A 25,931-nucleotide genomic window follows, 5' to 3' on the forward strand; every position below is an offset into this window, starting at 1 on the left:
AATTCTTTACATTGATAACATATTGTTTAGTTCTTAGGAAACAGTTAAAAAACACTTTAAAACAATATTATAATCCATATAAAATAAAATCTTAAAATTTTATTCATAAATTTCAAAATCATTTGCTGCGGAGTTGCTAAAGATTCAAGATGTCGCTCAAACAGGCAGTTCACGAAAGTAGGCTAATGTTTTTCAATGTTAAATGTTCCCTAAAAGAAGGTTTAAAATAATTTGCGCTGATGAGCTTAATATTTAAGAGTAGCACTCTCTGTCTAATAGCGTATGCCAACAGGGAGCACCTATGAGTTGCAAACTACAGCTGTTCTTCCAAAATGTCAACTTAATATTTATAAGCATTCGTACGATCGATATTGCCAAATATTTTACTCTTATTACGCATAAATCATAAAGGCGATAATGTGACGGTTTGCAAGTAAAAAATAATTAGCATATGAATAAATAAATGATACCAATATGAGACAAAATTCAGCGAATGAAAAATAAACGTCTCGATTCAGTCTGAGTTTCCTCTGTCCAACTTCCCCTCCCACCTACACTTGCAGACAACAATTTATTCACTTGAATCCATGCCATCAAAATATATGTTATGAATTACTAATTTAGGCAGTGTAATTGGTAAACTGTAATTTATCCCTATGATTAAATTACATTGAATTATGCTACTGTAAGAGACTTAGAGTGGGTTAAGGACTGTCATTGACAAATATTTGAACACTCTCTGTTATAGCACATACTAATTCATCCGAGTTACCATGTCCTGATGTTGAATTTTGCCAAAATGCAATGTAGAAAGGGATGTCACACCATTCGTCTTACTGTATGAATATGACTCTTTGGGTAGCTCTGTAAGGTCTGCACAGTTTAGGGAATTTGGAAAAATGCTGTAGGAATTCATTTTTATTAATGATCATTTCTCTAATGCTTTCACTTGAAGCCTTGAAATTGTTAAGAAAATTATCACAACCTATAAAATTACTTGAATTTTCTTTATTACTCTCATTTGATAAAGGATCTCACACTTAGTACATATACATGTACTATGAAAAAAAAAAGACATCTTAAGTTTCATGCAAATAATATAACAATTGCACACAATCTCAGGATTGAAGTATTTGTCAGAGAACAATATATTTAGTCAATACCATAGTATTTATTCATTAATCTTTTTTTTTTACAGAGATTATGTCAGATGTTGTCCAAGCAGTAAAAAAGAACGGAGAATGGAAGGTAATGATAGTAGACCAGCTGAGTATGAGGATGATATCAGCATGCTGTAAGATGCACGAGATCATGTCAGAGGGAATAACATGTAGGTTTATTTTGTTTACCTTGATTTAAGGCCATTCCAAGTTTTTTCTCTGTTTAGTGTCCACCCATATTTCAATAATCTACCTACATATTCGCAAAAAAATACACACAAGCCAAAAAATATACACAGACTTTTTAGTCATAAAAATGACATCATTCAAAGGATTGGATTTCACTAATCTATTTTTCTTGTTGAAAGATATATTTATATTTTTTTTTAGCAAAATCAAGGTATTAAATGCTTAAAATATACCTAATATGTAGGGCTGTCACGAGTACCCGAAATAACCGAGAACCGTGGTCCAAGTTGTTCGGTTCGGTTCCGGTTCCATTTTTCCGGATTTCAGTTCGGGTCTGGTTTATATATTAGAGTCTGTTCAATACAAAAAATGGCGTCGAAATCAAAGGAATGATGACGATAACAGTGATGAATAAACATCACAACTGAAATCTACTTCATTCCATGACAAAACACTTGTCACGGAAGTATTAGATAATTATCAAAACGAGCAGGAATGGTCAGGATGTGGCTATTAGTAGGCCAAGTCACTGATGTCTAGATGTTCGCATGGTTAAGACTTGTTTTCAATGTAAATTTAATGTAACAAATAAAGATTTTTCAAGTTAAATTCATGAAATTAAGGTTTAAAATAGTTGTAAATACCCGACCTGAAAAACCCGAAACCGAACCGAAAATTTACAGAACCGACCCAACCCGAAAAATTTTGGAACCGTGACAGCCCTACTAATATGACAAACTGTAGACAGATATTTTGAGAAATTGATAGAATTCAAAGATTTTTTATTAGAATAATCAATTTCAGGACTCCTGATTTTGTTCGTTTTTTCTGATATGAGGTGTCAAAAACCAAGGAGCACGCGGACACTAAACATAGAAATAACTTGGAATGGCCTAAATAATGAAGGTTGAAAGTGCTCTTTTCTTTTATTTAAGGACCATTGCACAATAGAGATAGATAAATTTTAGTATTCTATTAAATATTTTTTTTATCATTTTAATTTGCTGAAATAGAACTAGTGCAAATTCACACTATGTACTGTAGATAAGTAAATTTTCGTGACACCTTATTTTCGCAAGGTAGACATTAACTCCTTATTAGCGAGACAAAATTTTCACGAATTGGGGTCACTCAGGGTTCGAAATTAATGGGAAATACTCGCTAAATGCGAATTAAAAACAGAAATTGCGAGTGAAAAGCGACCTGTAGTCGTCAACTTTTGCGAGTAAAAAAACCCCCGGACTTTTTCGGATTTTTTTCCCAATTTATTCCAAGGATGTGCAATAAGCATTGCCTCACGCCCAGGGCTACCATTTTTGGGGGGTCTGGCTAGTGATTTTATGCATAGACGAAGCCCCTTGGGCTAGTTAAAATTAAAATTACCCATGTAGTACATAAAAAGCACCACAGGTATTTTTATTCATTTTTGTGCTATTAAATTTCCAAAAAATTAAAAAATATCCAGGTAGTATGCTCCTAGAGTTCATAAATCTCCATAATCTTATCCATTTTGTAGTACTATTTGACTTATTTACTTCAGAAATGATTGTTTTTTTTCCTAAACTGAATTTCCTCCATTTCTTTGTTTATGGTAAATACATGTAGTTAACCATGATAACCAATTCAATTATTTACGATCACTTAATCAACTAGAGAAAAGGTGTTATGTGATTTTCAAAAAAATATATTTCCAGTGTTAGGATGCAAAACAAAAAAAAACAACAAAAAAACAAAAAAGATTTTCGCTTCAGTTTAAATGAGGTAGTGCAATGACCAGAAAAAAGAAGATGATTTATTTTTAAATTCATTTTTTTTTTAATTTTCAATCATAATTATTGATTTATATACGATTCAATTTTTCTAATGAGAATTAAACTTTAATTTTATAAAGAATGACCTTAAGACCCTGACTTTTTCAACAACAAACTATTTTTCATTGTTAGTTGTTACTTTTCCCCCCTATGTTTGAGCTAGTAATATTTTTTACTTGGGGCTAATGATTTCATTGCTTCACCCCTGTATCCGTTTAGATTTCATCTTGTTTAAAATGACCTAAATTAACCCACAAGGTGTAAATTAGTTTTCTATTAAATTATTCAAATAATTAACTCCTATGTTAAAATTACTATGTGAAGAAAAAAAATTTTAATGCTAGTGAAAGTTCAATATTGCTAGTAAAAATAAATTCCACTAGCTAAAATTTGCTAGTGGTCAAAAAAGTTAATTTCAATCCCTGACTCTGCTCTATATAATCTTTGGGAATGCTAATATACACGAGAATGATATTTTAGCGAGCACAGTGCCTCATGTAATTATGTTAAAATAAAGTTCTCGTGAATAAAACATGATTTACAGTATAGCCTAACTGTGTTTAACTCATGAATTTGAGGTCTGGAAATTCATGTAAAAAATGAATACCTTTCACTCTGTTTCTACCAAGGTCAGATGAAATTCTTAATCATTCTTACCGGTATTTATAGGGCTGGGAGGATATATCGAGATATCGATAATATTGATTCAATGTGAGGATAATACGCGTATCGATGCCTATGAAGAAATATCGAAATATCACAGAATATTTCTGACTTATTTTTTTTCTTTGTTTACTTAACATTTTGGATTAAATATATAAAATAAATATGCAAAATATAAATATGAAATACATAATAATAAACACCACTTGTGTAAAAGAATTTTGTTTTACAACAAATACATGTAAACAACTTCTTTGAATAAATTAATCTTATTTTTGTGAAGAAATATTGTGTTCGTTTCAATACAAAAAACATTTTGTAACTAATTCAACATATTGTGATACATATCGTATCATGCTTCAAATATTGTGATACGTATCGACATAGAAAATGTTGTAGCATCCCAACCCTACTTATTAAATGAAGAGTTGAATAGAAAAAAAAATCCCTTTATATTCATAAGTTGTCAGACATATTATGGTATATACTATATGAGTGTGCACTTAAGCTTTTGTCTTAATATGCAGTGGTTGAAGATATCAACAAGAGAAGGGAAAGACTGCCTAAACTAGATGCTGTTTATTTGATAACACCAACAGAAAAGGTATGAAAATGAAGTTCTGAGTATCACATTTATTTTGTGAGAACTTAATGTAATTACACGTTTTAGTGAGACAAAAATTCTTTTCAATAACCATGAGAACTGTCTCTCAATTTACTGCACAGAGATGCATAAGTCATGCCTTGTTACTAAGTGTAATACTACTGTCTTGCAACATTTATATATTTTACAGTAATATGCACATTGAGGTGTGTTAAGGGAATCAATATTGTGCATACTTTTTTTTTCTTGTTTTAGTCTGTTAATTTATTGAAGCAAGATTTTAGTCACCCCACCAACACCCAGTATAGATCAGCACATGTCTATTTTACAGAGGGTGAGTGATAGGAAACAATAGGAAAAAGTAACTCATTTAAAAGTTTATTGATGAAAAAAATATAGACTTCATTTGGAAAATTATTATGGTTTTTTTTTTGTTTGTTTGTAATCTGTTTCAAATAAAAAAATTAACAGGATTATTTTATGTGGTCAGTTGTTTTTTATTCCTATTAATTAATAATAATCAGGAATATACTTCACGTGACTAAAAATGTAATTTGAGTCATATTAATTTGGGAAAAAATATATTCTATTTTTAGCATGCCCAGATGTTCTTTTTAATGAACTGTGCAAGTCAACAGCTGCTAAATACATAAAAACTCTCAAGGAAATCAACATAGCTTTTCTCCCATATGAATCACAGGTTAGAGTACATTCCGTGCCGATTCTGAATTTATTTATCTTCTCAAGGCTCTTTAATGAAATTAGAACTATTTTTATTCAAAAAAAAGTTGTGGTATTTTCATTGATAGAACCAATATCGTGCAGAATTATTTAGTCATCAAAATGCATGGAAACATGTATCTGAGGATAGTACTGGTAATTTCCAATATAAACCATGGCTATTTGTGGTTCAAAGATGCAATTATAGTCATGGAACCTGACATTCACATTCCAAATTTTGAATAAGCTTTTCTACTTTAATTTTATTTGCTCTGGTATGAAAATATAGGTAGAGTCCTGTCTCTGGTTTAAAGAGATAAAGTAATAATTAGACTAATTAATTTGTCTTTTGAAATTAAGCATTTGCTTGTTTTACTGTTATCATGTTCTCTTCCTGTCCTCTGATCTTAAATCCAGACTGTAAATTCCTGGGATACACTTTTCCACAATTGTGACTTGTAGGTCTATCACCTGGATTCTGCGGAGACATTCCAGTATTATTACAATCCTTTGAGACAGTCTGGACGAACTATGAACTTAGAACGCTGTGCTGAACAGATTGCTACGCTGTGTGCGACTCTTGGAGAGTACCCCAGTGTCAGATATAGAAGGTAGGTTTGTCAAAAATGAGCTCGATATTTCAGCATGTACATGTGCCTTAAGTTTAAAAGTTTTGATTTGTTTCAATTTTAATTTTTTTAAGGTTTATGAAACTAACAGCTTAATGAGCTGTAGAGCAGTTGTATAGACTTTCCCTAAGAAATCAGTGGATCAATGTTTCATTCAAAATGAAAACTGTTGCTCTTCATGACTGTTGCTGCTTTTCAGCAAAATGATATTCCTGCAAATTTTTATATCTGTAGTATTCCAATAAAAGAAAAAGTGAGAGGAAAATAAATGACTGTGAAATAAGTAAAGTTACTGTTGTAATTTTTAAACTTGTTGTCAGTATGTACTTTACATAAGTTGGCTAAATGAAAAATTGAAGATCGAATTATTTGGACAATGAATTAGCAAGCATCGTGACTAGGTAGTGCACATTCAATCTTGTTCAGTTTATGGCCTAGAGGATATTGTAAAATCTCAACATGCCATTACGTTTATTTGCAGTGACTTTGACAGGAATGCAGAGTTTGCTCAGATGGTTCAGCAGAAGCTGGATGCATACAGAGCTGATGATCACACTATGGGAGAGGTAGGACTGTTTTGAGGCATGGATTATTGAATTTACATGTAACTCGGACATACGAGATACTGTAAACCTGGATATTAATGTGTGTTGTTAAATGCACAAATTAGTAGCAAAAACTACACTTGAGGGTTCTTTCTGCAATACCAGGATAATGTATTGTTAATACTGAATAAATTCATGTACTGAAGATTAATACTCTAGGGAATGTTCAGGTGAAAAATTTGGTATTGCACAACTAGCTTAATTTACTTCCATGCCAAAATTTCCATGTTTACAATATTTTTGGTTTCATAATTTTTCAAACTCTGTTCGATTCCATCATGAGGGATCTTGTTTGACATATTTTTCATAGTGTTGATGAAATACATTTAAATGGCAAATATTTTGGGCTGTAAATCATAAATTCATATCCTGAATTCTAATTTTATCAGGGACCACAAAAGGACCGATCTCAGCTTCTAATTATAGACAGAGGATTTGATCCTATCTCCCCTCTACTTCATGAACTGACTTTTCAAGCCATGGCTTATGATCTTTTACCAATTATTAACGATGTTTATAAGTAAGTTCTTTGAACAAATGCAAATCTTAAAAATATTCATTGATATTAATCATCATTTTTAGCCACAATTAGTCAGCATTACAGTCCAGTAAAACAAGTCTTATTAACTGAGCTAGAGTTGTCACCCTTTGTGACAGATGTCTGTTTTCACTTGTACATACACATGTAAACCTAATATTTTTTATGTGATGTTTTATATAGGTATGATAATACTAGTGGAGAAATTCATGAGAAAGAGGCTCTCCTTGATGAAAATGATGAGTTATGGGTCGGTTTGAGACATCAGCACATCGCAATTGTATCTCAGTAAGTCAATCTCAGAATTCATTCTCTAATTGTTGTCAGTAACATGATATCTCATGACTGTAAAGTAATATTTTGAATAAATTGATGATTATTCCTTTTTTCTTTGAAAAGGCAAGTCACAAAGCAATTAAAACAGTTTGCACAAGACAAACGCATGAATGATGGGGAGAAAGCTAACATTCGTGATCTGTCCCAGATGTTGAAGAAGATGCCGCAATACCAGAAGGAACTCAGTAAATACTCCACACATCTCCACCTGGCAGAGGACTGCATGAACAAGTACCAGAAACATGTGGATCGATTGTGTAAAGTGGAACAGGTGAGGGGGTTTTTACACTGTAAATTGTATTAGCTGATGAGGTGAGGCATTATTTTTTGTATCATACTGCATGTAGAATGACCAGTAAGGATTTTTTTTTTTTACCAGATTGAGATTTTTACTGGGCTGAAGATTAGACAGTAACATTAAAAAATTAAGTTTATTTCTTCATTGTAACAGTAACATGCAATGAATTCTGATTTGAAAAGTGTTTTATAAGATCAAATCTTAATCTAATTGATTAGTGTTGTAAAGATAGAAAATGTTCTTATGAATATTATCAACATTTAATATATTCCATTCTGAAACCATAAGTCATCTCAGACAGACAGTTGTAATGAGCTGATGTTTCTGATTTTAGGACTTGGCCATGGGAACAGATCCCGAGGGAGAAAAGATCAAAGATCACATGAGAAACATTGTACCAATACTTCTGGACCAGAACATTATGGCTTACGATAAAGTCCGCATCATTCTACTCTATGTCATCCACAAAGGGGGTAAGATCAGTCAGATAAGGTTTTCAGAGGCATAAAAGAGTTTGAACAAAAGACCAGTGCATACTCTTTATCGTAGTGCATAAGACCAAAACAAAGACCCAATAGCTTTTTTCAAACTGATACTTAGGAAGATAAACATGACTTTTGTTGCAAAGGTATGTAGACAGTCACAAAGAAATTTTTTAAAGATTTTTCATTTTATATTTATTGTGTTCTTTTATCACTATAGTGTCACTATGATACCAGACTAAGCCATAGTGTGAAAGATTGCTGAAGGTTTTTAAGATCTGAAATAAAGATTTGAAACACATAGGCAATTAAAAGTGTTTGGTTGTTTATTTTTTGTAGATAAATACTTGATAACCAAGCAATAGTTTGATGTATTGGAATAACTTTTGTAGGAATAACAGAGGAAAACCTGGCTAAGCTTGTGCAGCATGCCCAAATCCCAATGGACGTGAAATGTATCATAAATAACATGCAGAACCTTGGAGTCCCAATCATTCAGGATGTAAGTAGCCAGCGCAGCTGTTCGTGCAACAGTAGTGTAGATGTAGGTATTTTTGTAAAGAAAGTGGGTTTTTTTGGGGTGGTACACATTTTTAGAGCACTCCATACAATTTGATGACTGAAATTCCTTGAAAATCTACTGTATAAGTTTTGTTTTAGAATTTTTTGCACTATATATTTTTTCTCTAAGGTCTTTTACCCCAATTTTCAAACACATTTTGAAAATTATATTTGTATTCAAGTACTTAAGCATTCACTATAGCATTCAATGAATCATTGACAAGGAGTGTAAAAAAAGAAAACATCATTGCAAAAAGGACATCAAGGATTTGTTAAATACTTACCATGAATGAAGGTTTACGTTTTTGTGCACCTAAGTTTTAATTCATATAAAGATCTGCTAAACATTTGCATGCCTCAGCCACAAGGTAACAAAACGTTTAGTGTGGGATTAATCGAGGATTATGGGACGTTTCAGGTGAGAGCAGGATTCAATGTGTCCAGACTCTGCTCACAGATCAGTTGTCTCCCTTTCCAAGTTGATCTGTATCGCTGCTATGCTGTATAATTATGTAATATTTTTTGTGTGAACAAAGTCATAACTTTGACCTTTTCTAACAATTATGCATAATTGTAAAGGGTTCAAATATCTCAGGGAAATGAAATACCATCATTAACTCAAAGTATGGAACTGAAATGTGTGCACAGAAAGGACTTTTTTGTCTTTTTCTTTCTTTTTTATTTATTGGCTGTTGCTCGGTGAATGGGGTTCTACTGGTAGAATTTATTCATATTTTTAATTAATAGCGATTAAAATTTCCCAGTGTCCCTGTGTTTTTTCATCACAGTAGACTAGGTTTTTTGTAAAATAACACTGTACATGTAAATCTAGATATTTTTCACTACTCCCCATATTGTCAGAACTTTATGATGTTTTCTTGTAGAAATGAAGTATTAATGTTCCATAGATGTAGTGTCCTTTATATCTGATTTTGTTAGCAGTATTAGAATCACAACGTCTGTTTCTGCCTACCATCAAACAATAAACCATGTATTTTGATCAGTCATTTATGTTTTTTATCCACCTTTTTATAGATAGTTGAAACAGAAAAGAAAGACATAAAAAATAAGTTGAAAAAGGCCCTGGTATCGGTATGTGAAGAGAATCATTCCGTCTGCCGTGTGCTACCAATCTTCCCGTTTACTAACAGTCAACAAATTTACTGCATCAATCTCCTATTTCTTTTCAGTCTTGAGAATTATGCAAGCCAATTGCAAAGTAGCACCTTTGCATGCAAACCTTTAATGATCTGTGTTCCTAAAAAATACTGTTACATACAAATCAATGAAATCGAGTCCACTGATCTCTCTTTAGATTGATAATATAGCCTGTTTGAAGTTTTACCTACTAGTATTTAACTTGACAACATTGGTAACAAATGGAAAAAGGATTCATGATGCAGTTTATTTAATATGTTTGATAACAAGAATTCCAAATCCTAATCCATTAATAATGCACAGGTTAAATATACTTACCTAGTTAAAATATATATTACATGAATTGGGGAGCAGAGTGTGTTCATGCATATTAGGCTTCTTATTGCTATGGTTACTGTTGTAAAAGGTAATGTTACAGTTAGATTGTAAGAAAAACATTATATCTGGTAGATTGCAAGTATGTTTGTGTTTTAAGTTTTGTCACTTGAGTCTCACAGGTGACTTACTGTTATTTGTTCCTGTCTGTTATTGTGCAATGTCCATCAGTCTTAAACTAATAATTTCAGGTTCTTTTCCAAACAACTGAACCACAAAATTTAATATATAGCATCTGTGGGTGAAGATGAAAAATTTAATTGTTACTCTGTCATCATATCTGTCCATTTTTTTTTTTTATATCAAACTTGGAATGATAGATAAGAAATGGAGTTTGACTAAATGTTTATACTTAACACAAAGGTTGTTAATGACCCAAGAGTCAACCAAAGCAGTGATTCAATGTTATTCTTACAAGGTCAAGGTTCATAGGAAGGAAAAGGTATGAAATAAATTCTTTTGCTATAATTCAGGATCAGAGAAATATGGAACGTTTGTTTTCCAAAAAAAATATTGATGACAGGATGTGGTCATGAACTTCCCTGGATCTCATTTTAACAAGATCAAAATCACTAGATTGATTGTTTGATTGTAATTTTATGTTCCTATGCAAGTTTATTTCACTCATACAAGACTTCACCAGATGCTGGTGTAAGGCTTCAAATTTAGACATTTACTTGGCACTCAGGGTCATGGAACAGTGAGGGTTCTTTAGCCTGTTAATGCCTGCTGTGGCACAGGATCTCAGTTTTCAAGGTCTTATCTAAAACACTTGCATCTTTCACTTCAGAGTGCTGAGGGTTAGGTAAAGAAACAGTTCCTACCTATTTTTTTATCAACTTGGGTTTTTTTTAACCCATGACTTGAAGAAAAACATGAGAATTTTTAGGCAACCAACATGAAAAACTTGTCTGTGCTGAAATGCTCTTGAGGTTCAGGTGACTGTCAAGGCCCATGGGCCTCTTGCTATAGATTGTATAGTGATTGAAAGCAGGTGAGTAATGTACTAATGTAGCAATTAAAGAATTTTTCACCACACCTGATCATCATGTACATGTTTAGAGACTGCAATGAAAGAGCAATTATTTTCAGTTACCAATTGTCACAATTGTTGCATGGTAGTAGATACATGGAATGCAGATTTCTTCCCTTGGATTCTAATCAGACTCTTGTTTTAGATTTGTTTTTCATATTTCTTTCACTGTGAAAAAAAAATTATCTTAAATTTCAAAAATTTGATTAGAAACAGTATGTTGCTTTGCTGGTGGCTGAAATCTTAACACTCTCCTCACAATTTTGGCAGTAGAATCTTACTATGAAGGGCTACATAGTTCTGTTGAGATTATGTATTATCCATGCTTTTAATGAGACTCAAAGGGAAGCATTTGTCTCTTGCCTGATTAGTATTTTGATGGGTTTATTTGGTGTAGAAATCTTTATAGCATGAACTATGTTAGGCCTGGTGACCATTGTGAAAGCATAGGATGCTTCTGTGTTTTAAGATATGTGCATCATCACACAAGGACAATGCTCTGGAGTTTTTTTAAATTTAATTTTTAGTATGATTAAAGATTTTGACATTTATTCTCTTTTTTAAAATTATATATTAGATGTAGTAAAATCAAAGTAAGACCTGTAATTTGACAGGGAGGGAAGAAGAAGTCACAGCCCTATCAACCATTTAACAGGAAAACCAAGATTGCTGAGAACACATACCAGATGTCCCGCTGGACTCCCTATGTCAAGGACATCATGGAGGTAGGTTAAACAATAAACATGTACAGTAAGATTTTGTTATCTCAAACTTGATAACTTGATAAGACCAAAATCTGAAGATTTGAGATATTGAGGTTTAATATATTAAAAGTAGTTTGAGACTTCAAACTCAGTTCAACATATCCATGGTATTCGAGATACTGATGTTCAAGATACTGAAGTTCAACTGTATTAAAGCCTAACACAGCTCGTAAATACAGGTGACTCTCGATGGCTCGAACTCCGATCTCTCGAAGTTCTCGATCTCTCTGATGTGAACCTCCGGTCCCGTTTTTTTCCTCAATATAACTAAGCAAATTTACTTCTGATCTCTCGAACTTCCGATCTCTCGAAGTTCTCTATCTCTCGAACCAAGAAATGGGTCCCGTTATACACATTTCATTGTTTTTTACTCTATCTCTCGAAGTTTTGATTGCGCGTGTGTAAACGCCAATCAAGCATAAAATTAATGCAGCTTGGACTTACCTGGATAACAGTGAACGCCTGGGTCTGACATGGAGGTGTTAATTGGGTGTTTACATAGATGACACTATACTTATGAGCATCCGAGTATTGATATACATGTAATTAATTAGTTATAATTGGTTAATTATAAACGAATTGCTTCACAACTTATTTTGACTTGACAGCAAGACGATAATTTTTAGAAAATAAGTTAAGGGACGTGTCAATAATTTTCCAAAGATTACGAAGTTTTATTAGAGTCTACATAATCCCAGTAAGACAAACATTGCACAAGAAATCCTAGCTCAAGAATTGAATACCGATTTAATACGAGAAATCTGGTGAAGGACCCGATCAAGCCCGGGGGGTAGCCACACCGACGATTGCTATTCAGGTTTCATGTTATCATGAAATGAGAAAAAATATATATTGAAACTTAAACAGATCGTTTTATTTATTCAAAATATGATCATTGTTGTTGAAGTCAAGTGAATTAGCTGTAAAAAACAAATGAAAATGTGCAATGACATTATCAACATATACTTCCGGTATTTATAATAGTAGAACAATGAAGATCGGAACTGAAAATTCCGGATTTTATTCACTATCTATCTCTCGAACCCCTTGATCTCTCGAACTTTAATTGCGGTCCCTTGAACTTCAAGAGATCGAGAGTCACCTGTATCTGTGCTACTGATTTATTTTTTTGTTAACCTTTTCTCCTGTCCTGGAAAAAGCATGCAGTGGTTAATATTTTTCTACCCGGTATTTACATATACAGTGCAATGTAGGGTACGTCCACACAGTCGAAACTTGGAAAGCTTATGACATTGAACTGAGACCAAGTGAACGACTTGTATAGGGGCTCTAGAACATCGAGAAATGAAGAAAAATATGTTGCACATGTATAAATTCTCTACCTTTTATGAATCCTGTATAGCTTTAATGACATCACTGCAGAACAATAAATCACACACGCTCAATAAATATGTAAATTTGTATTGCCTCTTTGTACCTGCACTCATTTTTGAAAAGAAGAAGCAACACTCGGAGATGGCATATATAGTAGGTATATGAGATTGCTTATATACAGCCTACTCCACTTATGTTGAAATTGTTTAATATATTGAATTGTCACTTAATTTGAATTAAACAAGGGCATTGCAAAACAGAGCATCCCCTTGCAAAAAAGCACATAAATTATGTATCTTCTGTTATTCACGCACTCACTCACCCACACACACAAGTGTGTTACTATATCCCTTCCAACTTTGTTGCAAGGGGATAATTGTCCACTGAGGTGAAGAAAAGTTGTTTTAATAACACTTGTATTGAAGTTCGCCTGGCCATTCATCATCACAGTTGATTGTAATTATACAGGTAGATGCTAAGGTGACAGTATATATATATTCACCTGATATGTTTCCATTGCATGTTTTTATTATAAGAAATAAAGTACTAAGGGGTATCTTGTTCTCTCCGACCACGTTTCGACAGCACCTTTGAATGCGCTTAAGTAAATGGTTAAATCAGAAGAAAAACTAGATGCAATCTCGTTGGAAAGCAAAGAGTAGGTCTTCCATTCAATTTCTGATGGAAAAGGGTCTTCGATAGGTGAAAAGCAACAATTCTTGAGAGAAATGTCACCTAAAACATTTGCAATATATTTAAAAAAAAATCAGACCTAAGTTCTTTTATTTTCTAAATTACTTCCGGTTCTTCTAAAGTCACATCCAGTTGTGACCAGAAGTGTTATAAACACACATATATTGCACATTTAGCATATATGAACCATCCCTAAAAGTTTCTATGAAAAATACTCAATTTTAGGTTACTTCCGTTTTCTGTGAGCAGCACTTCCGGTGAAAATTATATGACTTTTAACATTCGTCAAGACTCTGTCATGAACATGTAAATTTGTTTAAAAAATGAAAAAAATTAAAAATTCAATATTTTAAAACTACTTCCAGTGGACAGTGGAAGTTACGCCCAAAAAAATGAAAACCCATATGTCACATAGAAGTTAAGATCTATTATCCCTGAAAGTTTCGTAAATGAATCTTAAACCGTTTTTGAAAAAACACCTGGACAAAATTGCATTTTAAAATCAGTAAATCGGCCATAACTTGCGATTGGAAGTGACGTCGGTAAAATGATGAAAAATGATCAAGTCCATTTCATTTACCATCATTTCTGAAAGTTTCATGAAAATCCATTGAGGTGTTCTCGAGAAATCATCTGCAAAGATTAGGTAGGAAAAATAATAAAAGTAATAGTGAAAAAAAAACCAACAGAATAATAAGAAGGTCTTTTGTTGAGGACAGAAGACTTTAAAAACATCTTTAGATAATTTTAGATAATTAAAATGAATTAATCTCTGACAAAGGTAAAAATGTAATATCTAAATAAAAAGTAGCATGGGATTTTGGGATAAGGAATACCAAATCCCTATGCTCATGCATCGTGTAAATATCCAATTATTCAAAAGGGAAAAAAAAAAATTTTGTATCCACAGGAGGCTGTAGATGATAAGTTGGACTCCAGACAATTTCCCTTCCTGTCAGGTGGGGCCCCAAGATCTGCTGGGGGATACAGAGGACCCCCAATCAGGTAAGCATTACACTTAATTTTAAATCTTATCTCTTAGGCCTAGAAACAAAATGTGTTTGTTAGAGACGCTTTCCCAACAGACCCTAATTTATATCACCAACTCTATTATTTTTTTCTCTTAAGAAAGTGGTAGCAAATGCATTTTATGCAAATATGAGGGTTGTTCGAAAAGTTCATGGACTGATGTGATAAAATTAATACTATGTAGTCTATGCTTACAAAATTTTTAATGAACATAAAACAACAAAAGTTAAAGAAATGTTGAAAATTTTGCTTGATACCTTGAATATTTACCAAATTATCATAAAATAAAAAAGACATTATATAATCACCTGTCGCCATTTAGTTTCATGACGTCATTGTTTTTCAATGTCCGCATTCTCTACCTCATACACTTATCTTGATGAGTTTTCTTGGAGTTAAGTAAGGATTTAAACCCGTCTTGTTTATATGATTTTACAATGTCATAAAGAGCTGATTTCAATGCATATGATATTGTAAACAAATCTGAAAGATGCTCACTTGATTATAACAGCATATTTGCTTGTCGGGGTTCAACATCTATCACACATGATCAACTCCACTTTTCGACATGACAAACTTTGAACACCCTTACTACAAATCGACATTAACTTTTACATCTCTCGTCTCTCTAATCTTTTTCGGCATTTAAAAACAAGTACTTTGAATGCATTTTATTTTTCAGTAGCCTATTTAAATATTTCCTAGGTCTATGCCAGTTTTTTCCAGAGAGTGAAACTTTATAGAATGTTGGAAAAAGAAACCCACCCCCCTTTCTGACGTCATTACAACCCCATAATTGTTTGGACATTTCATATAAATTTTACAATAAAATTTCATAGAACTTACAGAATGGGGTAAAAGTTGCAAATTTTATGGTACAATTGTGCCATACCACATGAATGAATTAACAGGATTTTTGAATGACAAATGCTCATATCAAAAAGAGAGTTTTTTTCTAAGTTACACCTAGGTAGAAAAAACGTGATCTTCGAGGTTGCACCGCCTGGACATACCATTGCTTTCAAAAACATCAACAATTTATTTAAAAATAAAACTAATGATGTATATTTTATTATATAAATAAAAAAGATGATGCTAATTGAACGTTAAAAAATTCATTGATGTATCTTAAGCGGTTTTAATTTTATGGCACTAGTCCACGAACTTTCCGAACAACCCTCGTATATGTAACTATAAATATACAATCGATAATGTATTAGTTTTAACACAATAATATCTTTGGTGTTTCCATCTTTTATTTTTTGCTTAATGGTTTTAATGGGTTTATTACCAAATCAGAAGTTAAAACATTTACAAATGGTTTGCCATGTGCTTCACAGGTATGTATTTACACTTCAGAGACACCAAAAAGTGGTTTTCGCAACAAAATATTTTCATAACAGTATTTACAACTTTGTTTTTCTTTACTTCAAATTGTACTTTGTAAAATGTTAAAACTACCAAAAGCATATTACAAGTATTTCAGTTTGTGCATGATGTAAACATGAAAATGTCTCCTGTCCCTATAACAGTTTAAAACCTGATGAATATCATCAGTGAACATTTTAAAATACCAGTAGTTTCAATAAGTACTGTATACAGGGAAATTTGGAGCAAATTCAAAAAACACAGTTTTATTTCTTGAACAGAACTGTGATTGGGTGAAGAACTACGCACGCTAACTCTCGATTCCCGCCTACATTTTACACCCATTTAATTCAATACTGATGGCAATTTGGCCATAAAATCTTTGTTGAATACAAAGAAGAGTTCAATGGTAATTGATTAATAATTTAAACACCAGTATTAAATAGTTAATTACTCTTAATTCCAGCTCTTTTTATAATGAGGGTAGACGATATTTTCCATTGAAATCAGACATGAAAGCATCAACATACTTAAAAATATTTTTGGATATGGGTAAATGTTCTTTAAATCTTTCCTTATGTTTTTTGCATATAAAATTAAACATATGTAATTAATAAAATACAACGTTTAAGTTGTAAACTCCTTCGAAATTGGTGAAAAAATGAGCATTTTTATCGTTTTTTGTCTGTAAACATATGTTCCCCCCCGTGAAACACAAAAACCTTTGGTGTGAATTTGTGAAATAACAATCCATATTACCTGTAAAAAGGAATTTTTGTTTCACGGGGGGGAAAGATGTTTTAAAAATATTTTCCGTTTTCCGCTGATTTCTATAGTGAAAAACACCAGTTTTACCAAAATTATGGAGTTATCTCTCTTTGTTTTCCCTAATAAGTAATGTTTTATGAAAATTCATATAAATATCTATATAAATATGAAAAATCATTCAAATATGTTAACTTTTGAAAATTGACTTGGAGGTAGGCGGGAGAACAATACTATCGTTCGCAGTTCTTTAAAATGGGGCAAAATTATTTACAAGTATGAAAGGGCAAAAATAACACTGGGTGAAAATAACCCTGTATACAGTATTTTCATAGAGCAATCACAAACATACTAGTATGAAAGTTAAATACAGTGTATTGGGATCACCATGATACAAATATTGAAGTTCACTGGGAGTGGCTGGTAAAAAGCTTGTGCCAAGGTGTATACAACTCTCTTTTATATTGAAAATTAACAAAAATTAGAAATATCTGCCCTTGTCAAACTGTTCTCGCATCATGAGTTACTTCTTATATTTCAGTGCTCGATATGGACACTGGCATAAAGACAAAAGCCAAGCAGGCTACAAAAGTGGACCACGGTTAATTATTTTCATCATTGGGGGTGTGGCATACTCAGAGATGAGGTGTGCGTACCAGGTGACACAGGCATGCAAGAACTGGGAAATCTTAATTGGTGAGTAATTAGGTAGTGATGGGATGTTGTGTCTATAGTGTTACAATATACGTAATATTATTTCCTGTTCGTGTGTTTTGTAGATGTCTTCATTAACCTTCAATTTAAGACATAATTTTGTAACATAACCTTTCATAATGGCAGTGTAAAATGTAAAATATGATATCAGAATAATACAAATTGCTTCCAGATGAATAAGTGGTAGAGTGTAAATGGACTTTCAGAATGGATTTCCGATTAATGGATGTTTAAATTCGCCCACTTTCTACATACATTTAAATCTCTGTTTAAATGATATTATTTTATTACTGTATTCTAATTACACTTGTTAAGATGCAGATAAATCTTGTTGACATGTTATTGACACCTCCTTTAGTGTTGAATTTGATTTTTCTGATGACTTTGATTTTTCCATTTGACTTTCATGATAGTATTGTGATATGCAGGGACATAATTCTGTCCTGTTTCTGTGAATAATGGTTTGATTATGTGTATTACGTGAATATTGATTTGTTTTAATCGTTTGTTGAATGAGAACTTTTAATCAGGGAAATTTGTTCTTTTATGTGGCAGATCCTAGTGCATATTTACTCATTATGGAAATTCTAACTAAAAATTAAAAATATGGCAAATACTTTTTACTTAGTTTTCTGAATTTCTTTATTACACTTTATCCAAATATGCCATTTATTTATCATTAAATCTGGTTAACCCCCTTAACCCCCCTCCGTTTTTAGCTCACCTGAGCCGAAGGCTCAAGTGAGCTTTTCTGATTGAAATCTGTCCATTGTCTGTCATCGTTGTCGTTGTCTTAGTCGTCGTAAACTTTTCACATTTTCATCTTCTTCTCAAGAACCACTGGGCCAATTTCAACCAAACTTGCCACAAAGTATCCATGGGAAAAGGGGAATCAAGTTTATACAAATGAAGGGCCACGCCTTCTTCCAAGGGGAGATAATTATGAATTCATGAAAAATTAATGGCATCATTTAACAATCTTCTTCTCAAAAACCACTGTGCTTGAAAATATGAAACTTATATGGAAGCATCCTCAGGTAGTGTAGATTCAAGTTTGTTCAAATCATGACCCCTGGGGGTAGGGTGGGGCCACAATGGGGGATCAAAATTTTTACATAGGAATACATAGGGAAAATCTTTTAAAAATCTTCTCAAGAACAGCAAAGCCATGATGGGTCCTATTTATATGGAAGCATCCTCAGGTAGTGTAGATTCAAGTTTGTTCCAGTCATGACCCCTAGGGGTAGGGTGGGGCCACAATGGGCGATCAAAGTTTTACATAGGAATATATAGGAAAAAATCTTTAAAAATCTTCTTCTTAAGAACAGCAAACCCATGATGGGTCATATTTATAGGACAGCATCCTCAGGTAGTGTAGATTCAAGTTTGTTCCAGTCATGACCCCAGGGGGTAGGGTGGGGCCACAATGGGTTATCAAAGTTTTACATAAGAAAACATAGGAAAAATCTTTAAAAATCTTCTTCTTAAGAACAGCAAAGCCATGATTGGTCATATTTATATGGAAGCATCCTCAGGTAGTGTAAATTCAAGGTTGTTCAAATCATGACCCCCAGGGGTAGGGTCAGGCCACAATGGGTGATCAAAGTTTTACATAGGAATATATAGGGAACATCTTTAAAAATCTTCTTCTCAAGAACGGCAAAGCCATGATTAGTCATATTTTAATGGAAGCATCATCAGGTAATGTAGATTCAAATTTGTACAAATCATGATCCCCCCCAAACAAGTTTTATATTTAAACTTTTCAAGACTGAACTGATTTCTGCTTTTTCCTAGCCAGAGTGCTCAGGTGAGCGATGTGGCCCCTGGGCCTCTTGTTTAATGACATATTCAAACATGCAATAGCACTGGCAAGGTAAAGGACCATCCCTGCAGCATTGATGTAACTTTTGCATTTCATCTATAGTTGGGTCATCGTCATATAAATGAAAATTCTTGCTGGGATAATTTAACTCCAAATAATCATCCAGGTGGTAAAATGTGTTCATATATTCACATTTTCATTTCATTAGGAGATTCTGCACCATTTTGAATTATGGAAGATTGTAACCATCATCACTTGTATAGTACACTCTCAACATGAGACCTTCTTTGTTTACTTATGTGATCTATTCATGTGCCCATAAATTTGTAAATCCTTGGTAAACTGCTGAAGAGGTAAATCATATGTACATGTAGTAACCTTGATCCATGCACTAAGTTGACATTCATTGGACTTCTCACCTATTTGGCCCTATTTCTTTACAAGTTAGAATGTTCATAGTGATGGCAGCAAGCTCTTTAGACTAACATGAACATGGGAAATTTGAGTAGAAATCTACACTTTCTGCAAGGAAATTTTGATGAGTCTTCATAAAAAAGAGTCTTAAACTCCCAATCCTCTTTATGGCTTACATGGATGGCAACATTAGTACATATTAAAAACAACTTATTTTTAATCTAACTTTTAAGAAAACATTAAAAAAAAATTTATGAGGAGATAAAAAAAAGTTGACATGATGAGACATAATAAATGCAGGCTACCAAATTTTGCTGAAAATTGTGACGTCATTGCCTTAACAATTTGCACAATAAAATGATGGATTTATAGCTTTGGAGGTGTAAGTTGTATTAATTAACAAAACTAACTGCACTCTTCCTAAAGGTTTCACTGTCTGACATGATAAAAATGTGTCATTTCATTATCTGTCTGTTGGGATAGGACTAATAAATAAACACTTTTCTGCACTTTAGAGATCAGATGCTATTAGGTGGACTGATACTGCACCTACTTCTCACTATTTTCTAATACATTTCATGTTTTCAGCAGATATTTGTTTTTGAAAATGTGTGACTGTATTGCACTGGTTTGTTTTCAAGGTGAGCCAAGGCCAGTATTGGAATTTCATGATAAAGATGGAGGTCATATTTCAATGAAAGAAAATCACAATCCTGCAATGAACTTTTTTGTTCCAGCAATAGAGCTGGAGAGGGGTGTTTGATTATTTGATAGATTGATTAAAAAACCTAGTAAAGTGTTTCCAACATATGAGAATTTAATGTCTAATATAAAGGTACTATAATACAGTTATCATTTTATCTGGTCTTGCATAGTTCCAGCAGTGAGCATCAATATTGTACAATACATGTTAATTTTACAAGAGGGCATGGGGGTGGGGTCATGTTTTTGTTGATTTTTTTTGCAGTTTGAATGTTGCAGCCAGTTATCTTTTCCTTTTCATGACAAAACCTGACAGATAAATGACTACCCTTCCCAATAGTGCAGTCACCTATAGGTGTTTAATTATCACACCAAACTGACGTCACTTGTACATCTGTCTCACCTCTGACCCCCAGACATTACTTCCACCCTGTGTCAGCTTACAGAGGGCTTGTATCTTAATGCACTAGATAATCTAGATAGTAGATATTAATCATATTCAGTTCATTGAATAGTAGGAAAGAAATATTTTCTAAAGGCTGCCTCAATTATGTTTAAAGAAGATGGGCGAATAAGATGAGAGAAATACCTATGGTTAGAGAAATATAAGAATGTGAAAATTAAATCTCAAATATAACACAATTTTCTTTGGTATTTTTGTTAACGTTAATGTATACTTTATGTAAATCTCCAAAATTTGCAAGAATCTCACAAGTGTTAAAATTATTAATCTATGAAATATCATGCACACACCAAAGAGGCAAAAATGATCATTTCTTCATACTATAGCACAATTTTTATATACAAATAGGTCTTTGCTCCATTTTTGAAAGTATATCTCTAAAGCATCCTTAAAAATATATGTTTTCCTCTTAACAAATAAAAATTGGAGCAATGACCCACTCTATCTTAAAATACTCTTTTATGACACAAAATTGGCATCTTTCTGAGAAATATTTGAAGTCTAGATATTCAAGGGTCATATCACAAACAAGATTTAAATGATGCTACCTGTTACGTGCTGTGTGATAGAGTGGTTATTGTGTCAGTAAGAAAGAAAAACTGATACTCAGGAATTTTATCCCTTGGGTTCAAATCCCAAGAAATCCTTAAATTTTTTTTACCATAGAATAATTTTTTGCTGAGAGAATTTTTTCACAGAAAAGTTTTGATTGTCATAATTTCAAACCTTTCAATAATTAGAACTTTGTTCTAAATACTTGGTACACAAATTGAATTTGATTTTTAAACATTTGAAGCTGTAGGCATTTTGCACGTCTTTTTCACCCATCTTCTCAAGCATCTTGGCTTTTTCTTTTCACCTTTCTAAACCTATATATTATCAGGTTAGGCACAATTCCCCAATAGAGAAAGCATCTCACTTAAGGAGGCTAGGGGGTCAACAAATTAACCACAAATTAACCACCAGATTTAACTTAATTTTTTAGATATGATATCTTAAGCTGTCAACTATCATTTGGCAAAGAAAAATTTCAAAAATTTTAGTTTTAAAATTTGATCATTTTCTATATCTTCATATGGAGCTCTTCTTCTAAAGGAGATCAATATAGTCTAAAAATGGCCACGACCCCCCAGCCTCTTTAAATGGAATCATTCCTTTTTACAATAATGAAAAACATTCCCATAAACAGGAAATTTCTTGATTGTTTTTTGAATAATGCAGTAAAGAAAATGTGCAAAAAAAAAAATGCAATGTGGTGCAATTTTACTTTAAAAAACCAACATTGCCAACCAAGATTATCATACTTTAACTGCTGTAAATAAGAAAAATTTTAAAGTGTGTTTTAATTATTTGTAAAAGATAAAAATTTAAAAAGACATTGGCTTCACGATGTTGACACCTTTAGATCATGCAGAGGAAATCACATGCAGTGTTTATCAGTGGTCATTGCTTGAATATTTGATCTTCACAAGACCATGAAAACTGATAAGCTGATACCTGCAATAATTTTAGTATCCTGCATATTGTAATGGATGCCCATTTACATTTATATCAAAATATAGACCAACTTCTACACTTGTTCTAATTAAGAGACTGTTAATGGCTAAACACTACTGTGTGTCAGTTAAAGCCATTGTAATAGGGTTCAATTTTCCAAGTAATAAATACTTTTTCAAGAGATGCTTAATTTTTTGTTTTCTTCATTAAACAATTAACCATTATGATTTATGAAGAAAGACTGTTGTAGAAAATGAATTTTATAAGCAATGAACCTTCTATGTGCCATTAAACCAAAATATGCAGTAATTATTTTTGCAGCAATGTGCTAATTTTAACCATTAATTTATACATGAAATCTTTTTCTCCAAATAAGTTTCCTGTTAATTAAGAGTATTTGTATTGTTAGTTAAAGAACTCTTGGAATAAATCCAGAACTGAGGTGACTTTACCCAGAAATTTTGACCTTGAGGGCTTAAGATATGGGGTGTCCTTACCAGCTAATGATGCGATGATAAACTGAGCATGTTTTGGAGACATGTAGCCTTCAGATTTATTGATTCTAACTTGTTTCATGGGATTATATTGATAAACGCTTAATTCTCTGTTGAAGGCCATGTCAGTCTTGCTCTTACATATTAAGGCCAGGGTTCCTTCTAAACTAAAAACAATTTTTTTTCTCTGCGTATTAATTATTTACATTGCATATCATTTTGTGCACTGTAGGAAAGTTTCATTTTAAAAAAAATAACTCTCACTGTGTCATAGTATCCAGTGTTTGGGGTGACAAAATAATCTTTCTCCATTCAAACTGATTTTCTAGAACATGACCGTTTAATTGAATGTCTTATTTCAGCATTATGAAACATGTAGTAACATTTTGCAACTGTCTCTTTCGAAGTCCATGGAGCTGAACTTAAAATATTTATCTTTGAAATTAACTGGACATAGTTCCATTGTCACTGACCTGAAAAATGGTCATGAATTCCAATCGTACTTTGTACCTTTGACGTCATCACCGACATTTTAACCCTAGCAATGTCCGTAAATATTTAAACATGAAGAAAAAGTTTCCGGTCTTCTTTGTTAATATTATCCCACCCCTTGATTTTGCAGGATCCACCCACTTGCTGACCCCTGAGGGATTCCTAGAGGACTTGAAAACCCTATCCAACACTCCTGGAAACTGACCACCTCTTGTTTTCAATCAGTGACAAAAGGATTGGTAACCTGCACTGAACAAGCATCTCAGTTCAATTGTCAATAATGTTGCCATTATTTATTCTTGCTTTGTGGAAAAAAAAACCCAGTGCGTCATTCACAAGTAAACTTTAAAGTCTCTATTAAAAAGTTAAATGACATTTAAAGATTTCATTTATTAGAAGTAATTAAACAAAGATGGGCGTGTATTAGATTTGTAGTCTATTGTATTTATTAGATTTAAGCCCAAAGTCTGCAATATTTATGCTGTACAATGATTATCATAATGACTATGAATTTGTTTAGTGTATGCAATTATAGGAAAACTTCTGTAGAACTTTCAGTGTTTTAATCATAGTAAGGTTTTTGGTTAATTAAAACTAAAGCATTACAAAATATTACAATTGTTAGCATTTTTTCACACTAATTGTTTTGTTGCATTATGTAATGTTATACTTGTACAGTTTGTATTGTATATAGATGACAATTTGTTAAAGCATTATTTCCATGTAGTTTGTGCACTGTACTTCATAATATTAGAGACTTGTCTGTGTAGAGTCTTATGTGCAATATTGATTTTTTCTTCATTTTCTACACAGATTTATAAAGCACCAAAAATACTCTGCAAAATAAAGCAGCCATGTTGTTTTACGTTCATCTCTGTTTTTGCCTTTTATAGACTTTTATGTTGATGGTAGAGTGAAGCTTTTATTTAGTGATAGATGTGTGTAAGGGGAATAAAATACAAGCTGATATGGAATAGATGTGGGACAGAGTTCAAATTTTGTCACAAGAAATGTTCAGCTCTTTCATTAGACTATTTTTATGCTATCATTTAATTTCAATATTTTCATTGTTGCTTTCATGTGATATTTTGAGCAAACTTTATGACAATCTTTGTCACACATGTTGTGATTTTATTGTCAGAGGCATTCATTGTAGCAGCTTCAGCATACATATAGTAACATATTGGAGCATTTAAAACCCAATAAGATAGTGTGTTCTGTTAATAAATATACAGTAAAACTTGTTTGAAGCAAACCTGGATATTGTGAATTACTTTTTTTTTTTTAAGATTTGATAAGGTAAATTGAATATTTTGCTGTAGAAATATTTTTCTGGATAGAAAATACTTAACGTTTTTAAAACACTTGTAGAGTAGTTGATGTACAATATAGTGCTCTCTATTATAAACTGATTTAGGAAGATATTTCAAAGTTTCAGGAAGAAAAAATTACTGTATATTTCACAAAAAAAAAATCTTAATAATTTTATATTAATTATATAATCAATAGAAATGATATATTTCATTTGTTATTCACTTCAAATGTTTTGAAACTTATGTGCAATTCCAAAAAAAAACTTTGTTCAGCCTGATTCAATGTTCATAATATATGCTGTTGAATGTCAAGAAATACATTTGTTTCATGTGTAATGTATATTTCACACATTTCCTCTTATGTACCAGGGGTTTGTCTCTATAAAAAACAGAACCTTTGAGAAATCCTCCTGAAGCAGATAATTTTTTTTACATTCCTCTTCTGAATGTACAATGTTGTGGCAAATGAAATAAACAATGAATTAAAGAATAAATGATGGTTTCTTTTTTTCAAAGATACAAAGGTCTTTTTTTTGGGGTTTGATATTTTGGGGTAGAAGAAATTTATTAACTTTACCCTGATTAAATGTGACATTCATTCATGAACATTCAAACTTGCATTATCTTCAGTGATTTGTCTACATTATAATCACGTCATGGTTTTCTTTCCATTTATAAGTTGACCTACTTGCAAAAGTAGGTCAAAGCAAATTCTGCTGGTCAGTAACTGTGTCTAAGAAATCAGATTTTCAGCAGTTATTTTGAAATACTAATACACAAAGTATTATAGTTACATTCCTAACACAGGGGTCAATATTAGCATAACTTGAAATTTGTGTTTTTAGTGGGTTTGTGTGTACTACCGCGAAACAATTAATAGTCTTAGATGGAACACCCCGTT

General features: G+C 32.4%; 1 protein-coding gene across 2 annotated transcripts; it reads left to right on the plus strand.

Annotated features, from left to right (window-relative positions):
* The first annotated feature begins 143 nt into the window (after positions 1–143).
* LOC133197437 (syntaxin-binding protein 1-like) lies at positions 144–25,524 on the plus strand. 2 transcript variants are annotated; one of them, XM_061333475.1, is made up of 17 exons: positions 144–177; positions 1,199–1,330; positions 4,351–4,427; positions 4,683–4,761; positions 5,024–5,127; positions 5,610–5,758; positions 6,258–6,342; positions 6,771–6,901; positions 7,103–7,207; positions 7,319–7,526; positions 7,888–8,026; positions 8,428–8,537; positions 9,632–9,688; positions 11,777–11,887; positions 14,865–14,959; positions 17,658–17,812; positions 23,848–25,524. In XM_061333475.1, exons 1-17 carry the CDS (start codon positions 150–152, stop codon positions 23,919–23,921), a joined length of 1,839 nt encoding a protein of 612 aa, XP_061189459.1. In that variant the 5' UTR covers positions 144–149; the 3' UTR covers positions 23,922–25,524. The 2 variants fall into 2 exon arrangements, with proteins under 2 accessions (XP_061189459.1, XP_061189460.1); XM_061333476.1 differs by lacking the exon at positions 9,632–9,688.
* Positions 25,525–25,931: the final 407 nt, after the last annotated feature.

This window comes from Saccostrea echinata, unplaced genomic scaffold, assembly GCF_033153115.1.
Source record: "Saccostrea echinata isolate AGI-Se365-2 ecotype Australia unplaced genomic scaffold, CSIRO_AGI_Sech_v1 ptg000030l, whole genome shotgun sequence".
In the NCBI taxonomy this organism is placed as follows: domain Eukaryota; kingdom Metazoa; phylum Mollusca; class Bivalvia; order Ostreida; family Ostreidae; genus Saccostrea; species Saccostrea echinata.

Bases quoted from the DNA above. Each gene is read 5' to 3' on its own strand.
- LOC133197437 (XM_061333475.1), top strand. From the start codon at position 150: ATGTCGCTCAAACAGGCAGTTCACGAAA. The intron at 1,331-4,350 runs GTAGGTTTATTT...CTTAATATGCAG, and splicing joins CATGTCAGAGGGAATAACAT to TGGTTGAAGATATCAACAAG. The intron at 14,960-17,657 runs GTAAGCATTACA...CTTATATTTCAG, and splicing joins TACAGAGGACCCCCAATCAG to TGCTCGATATGGACACTGGC.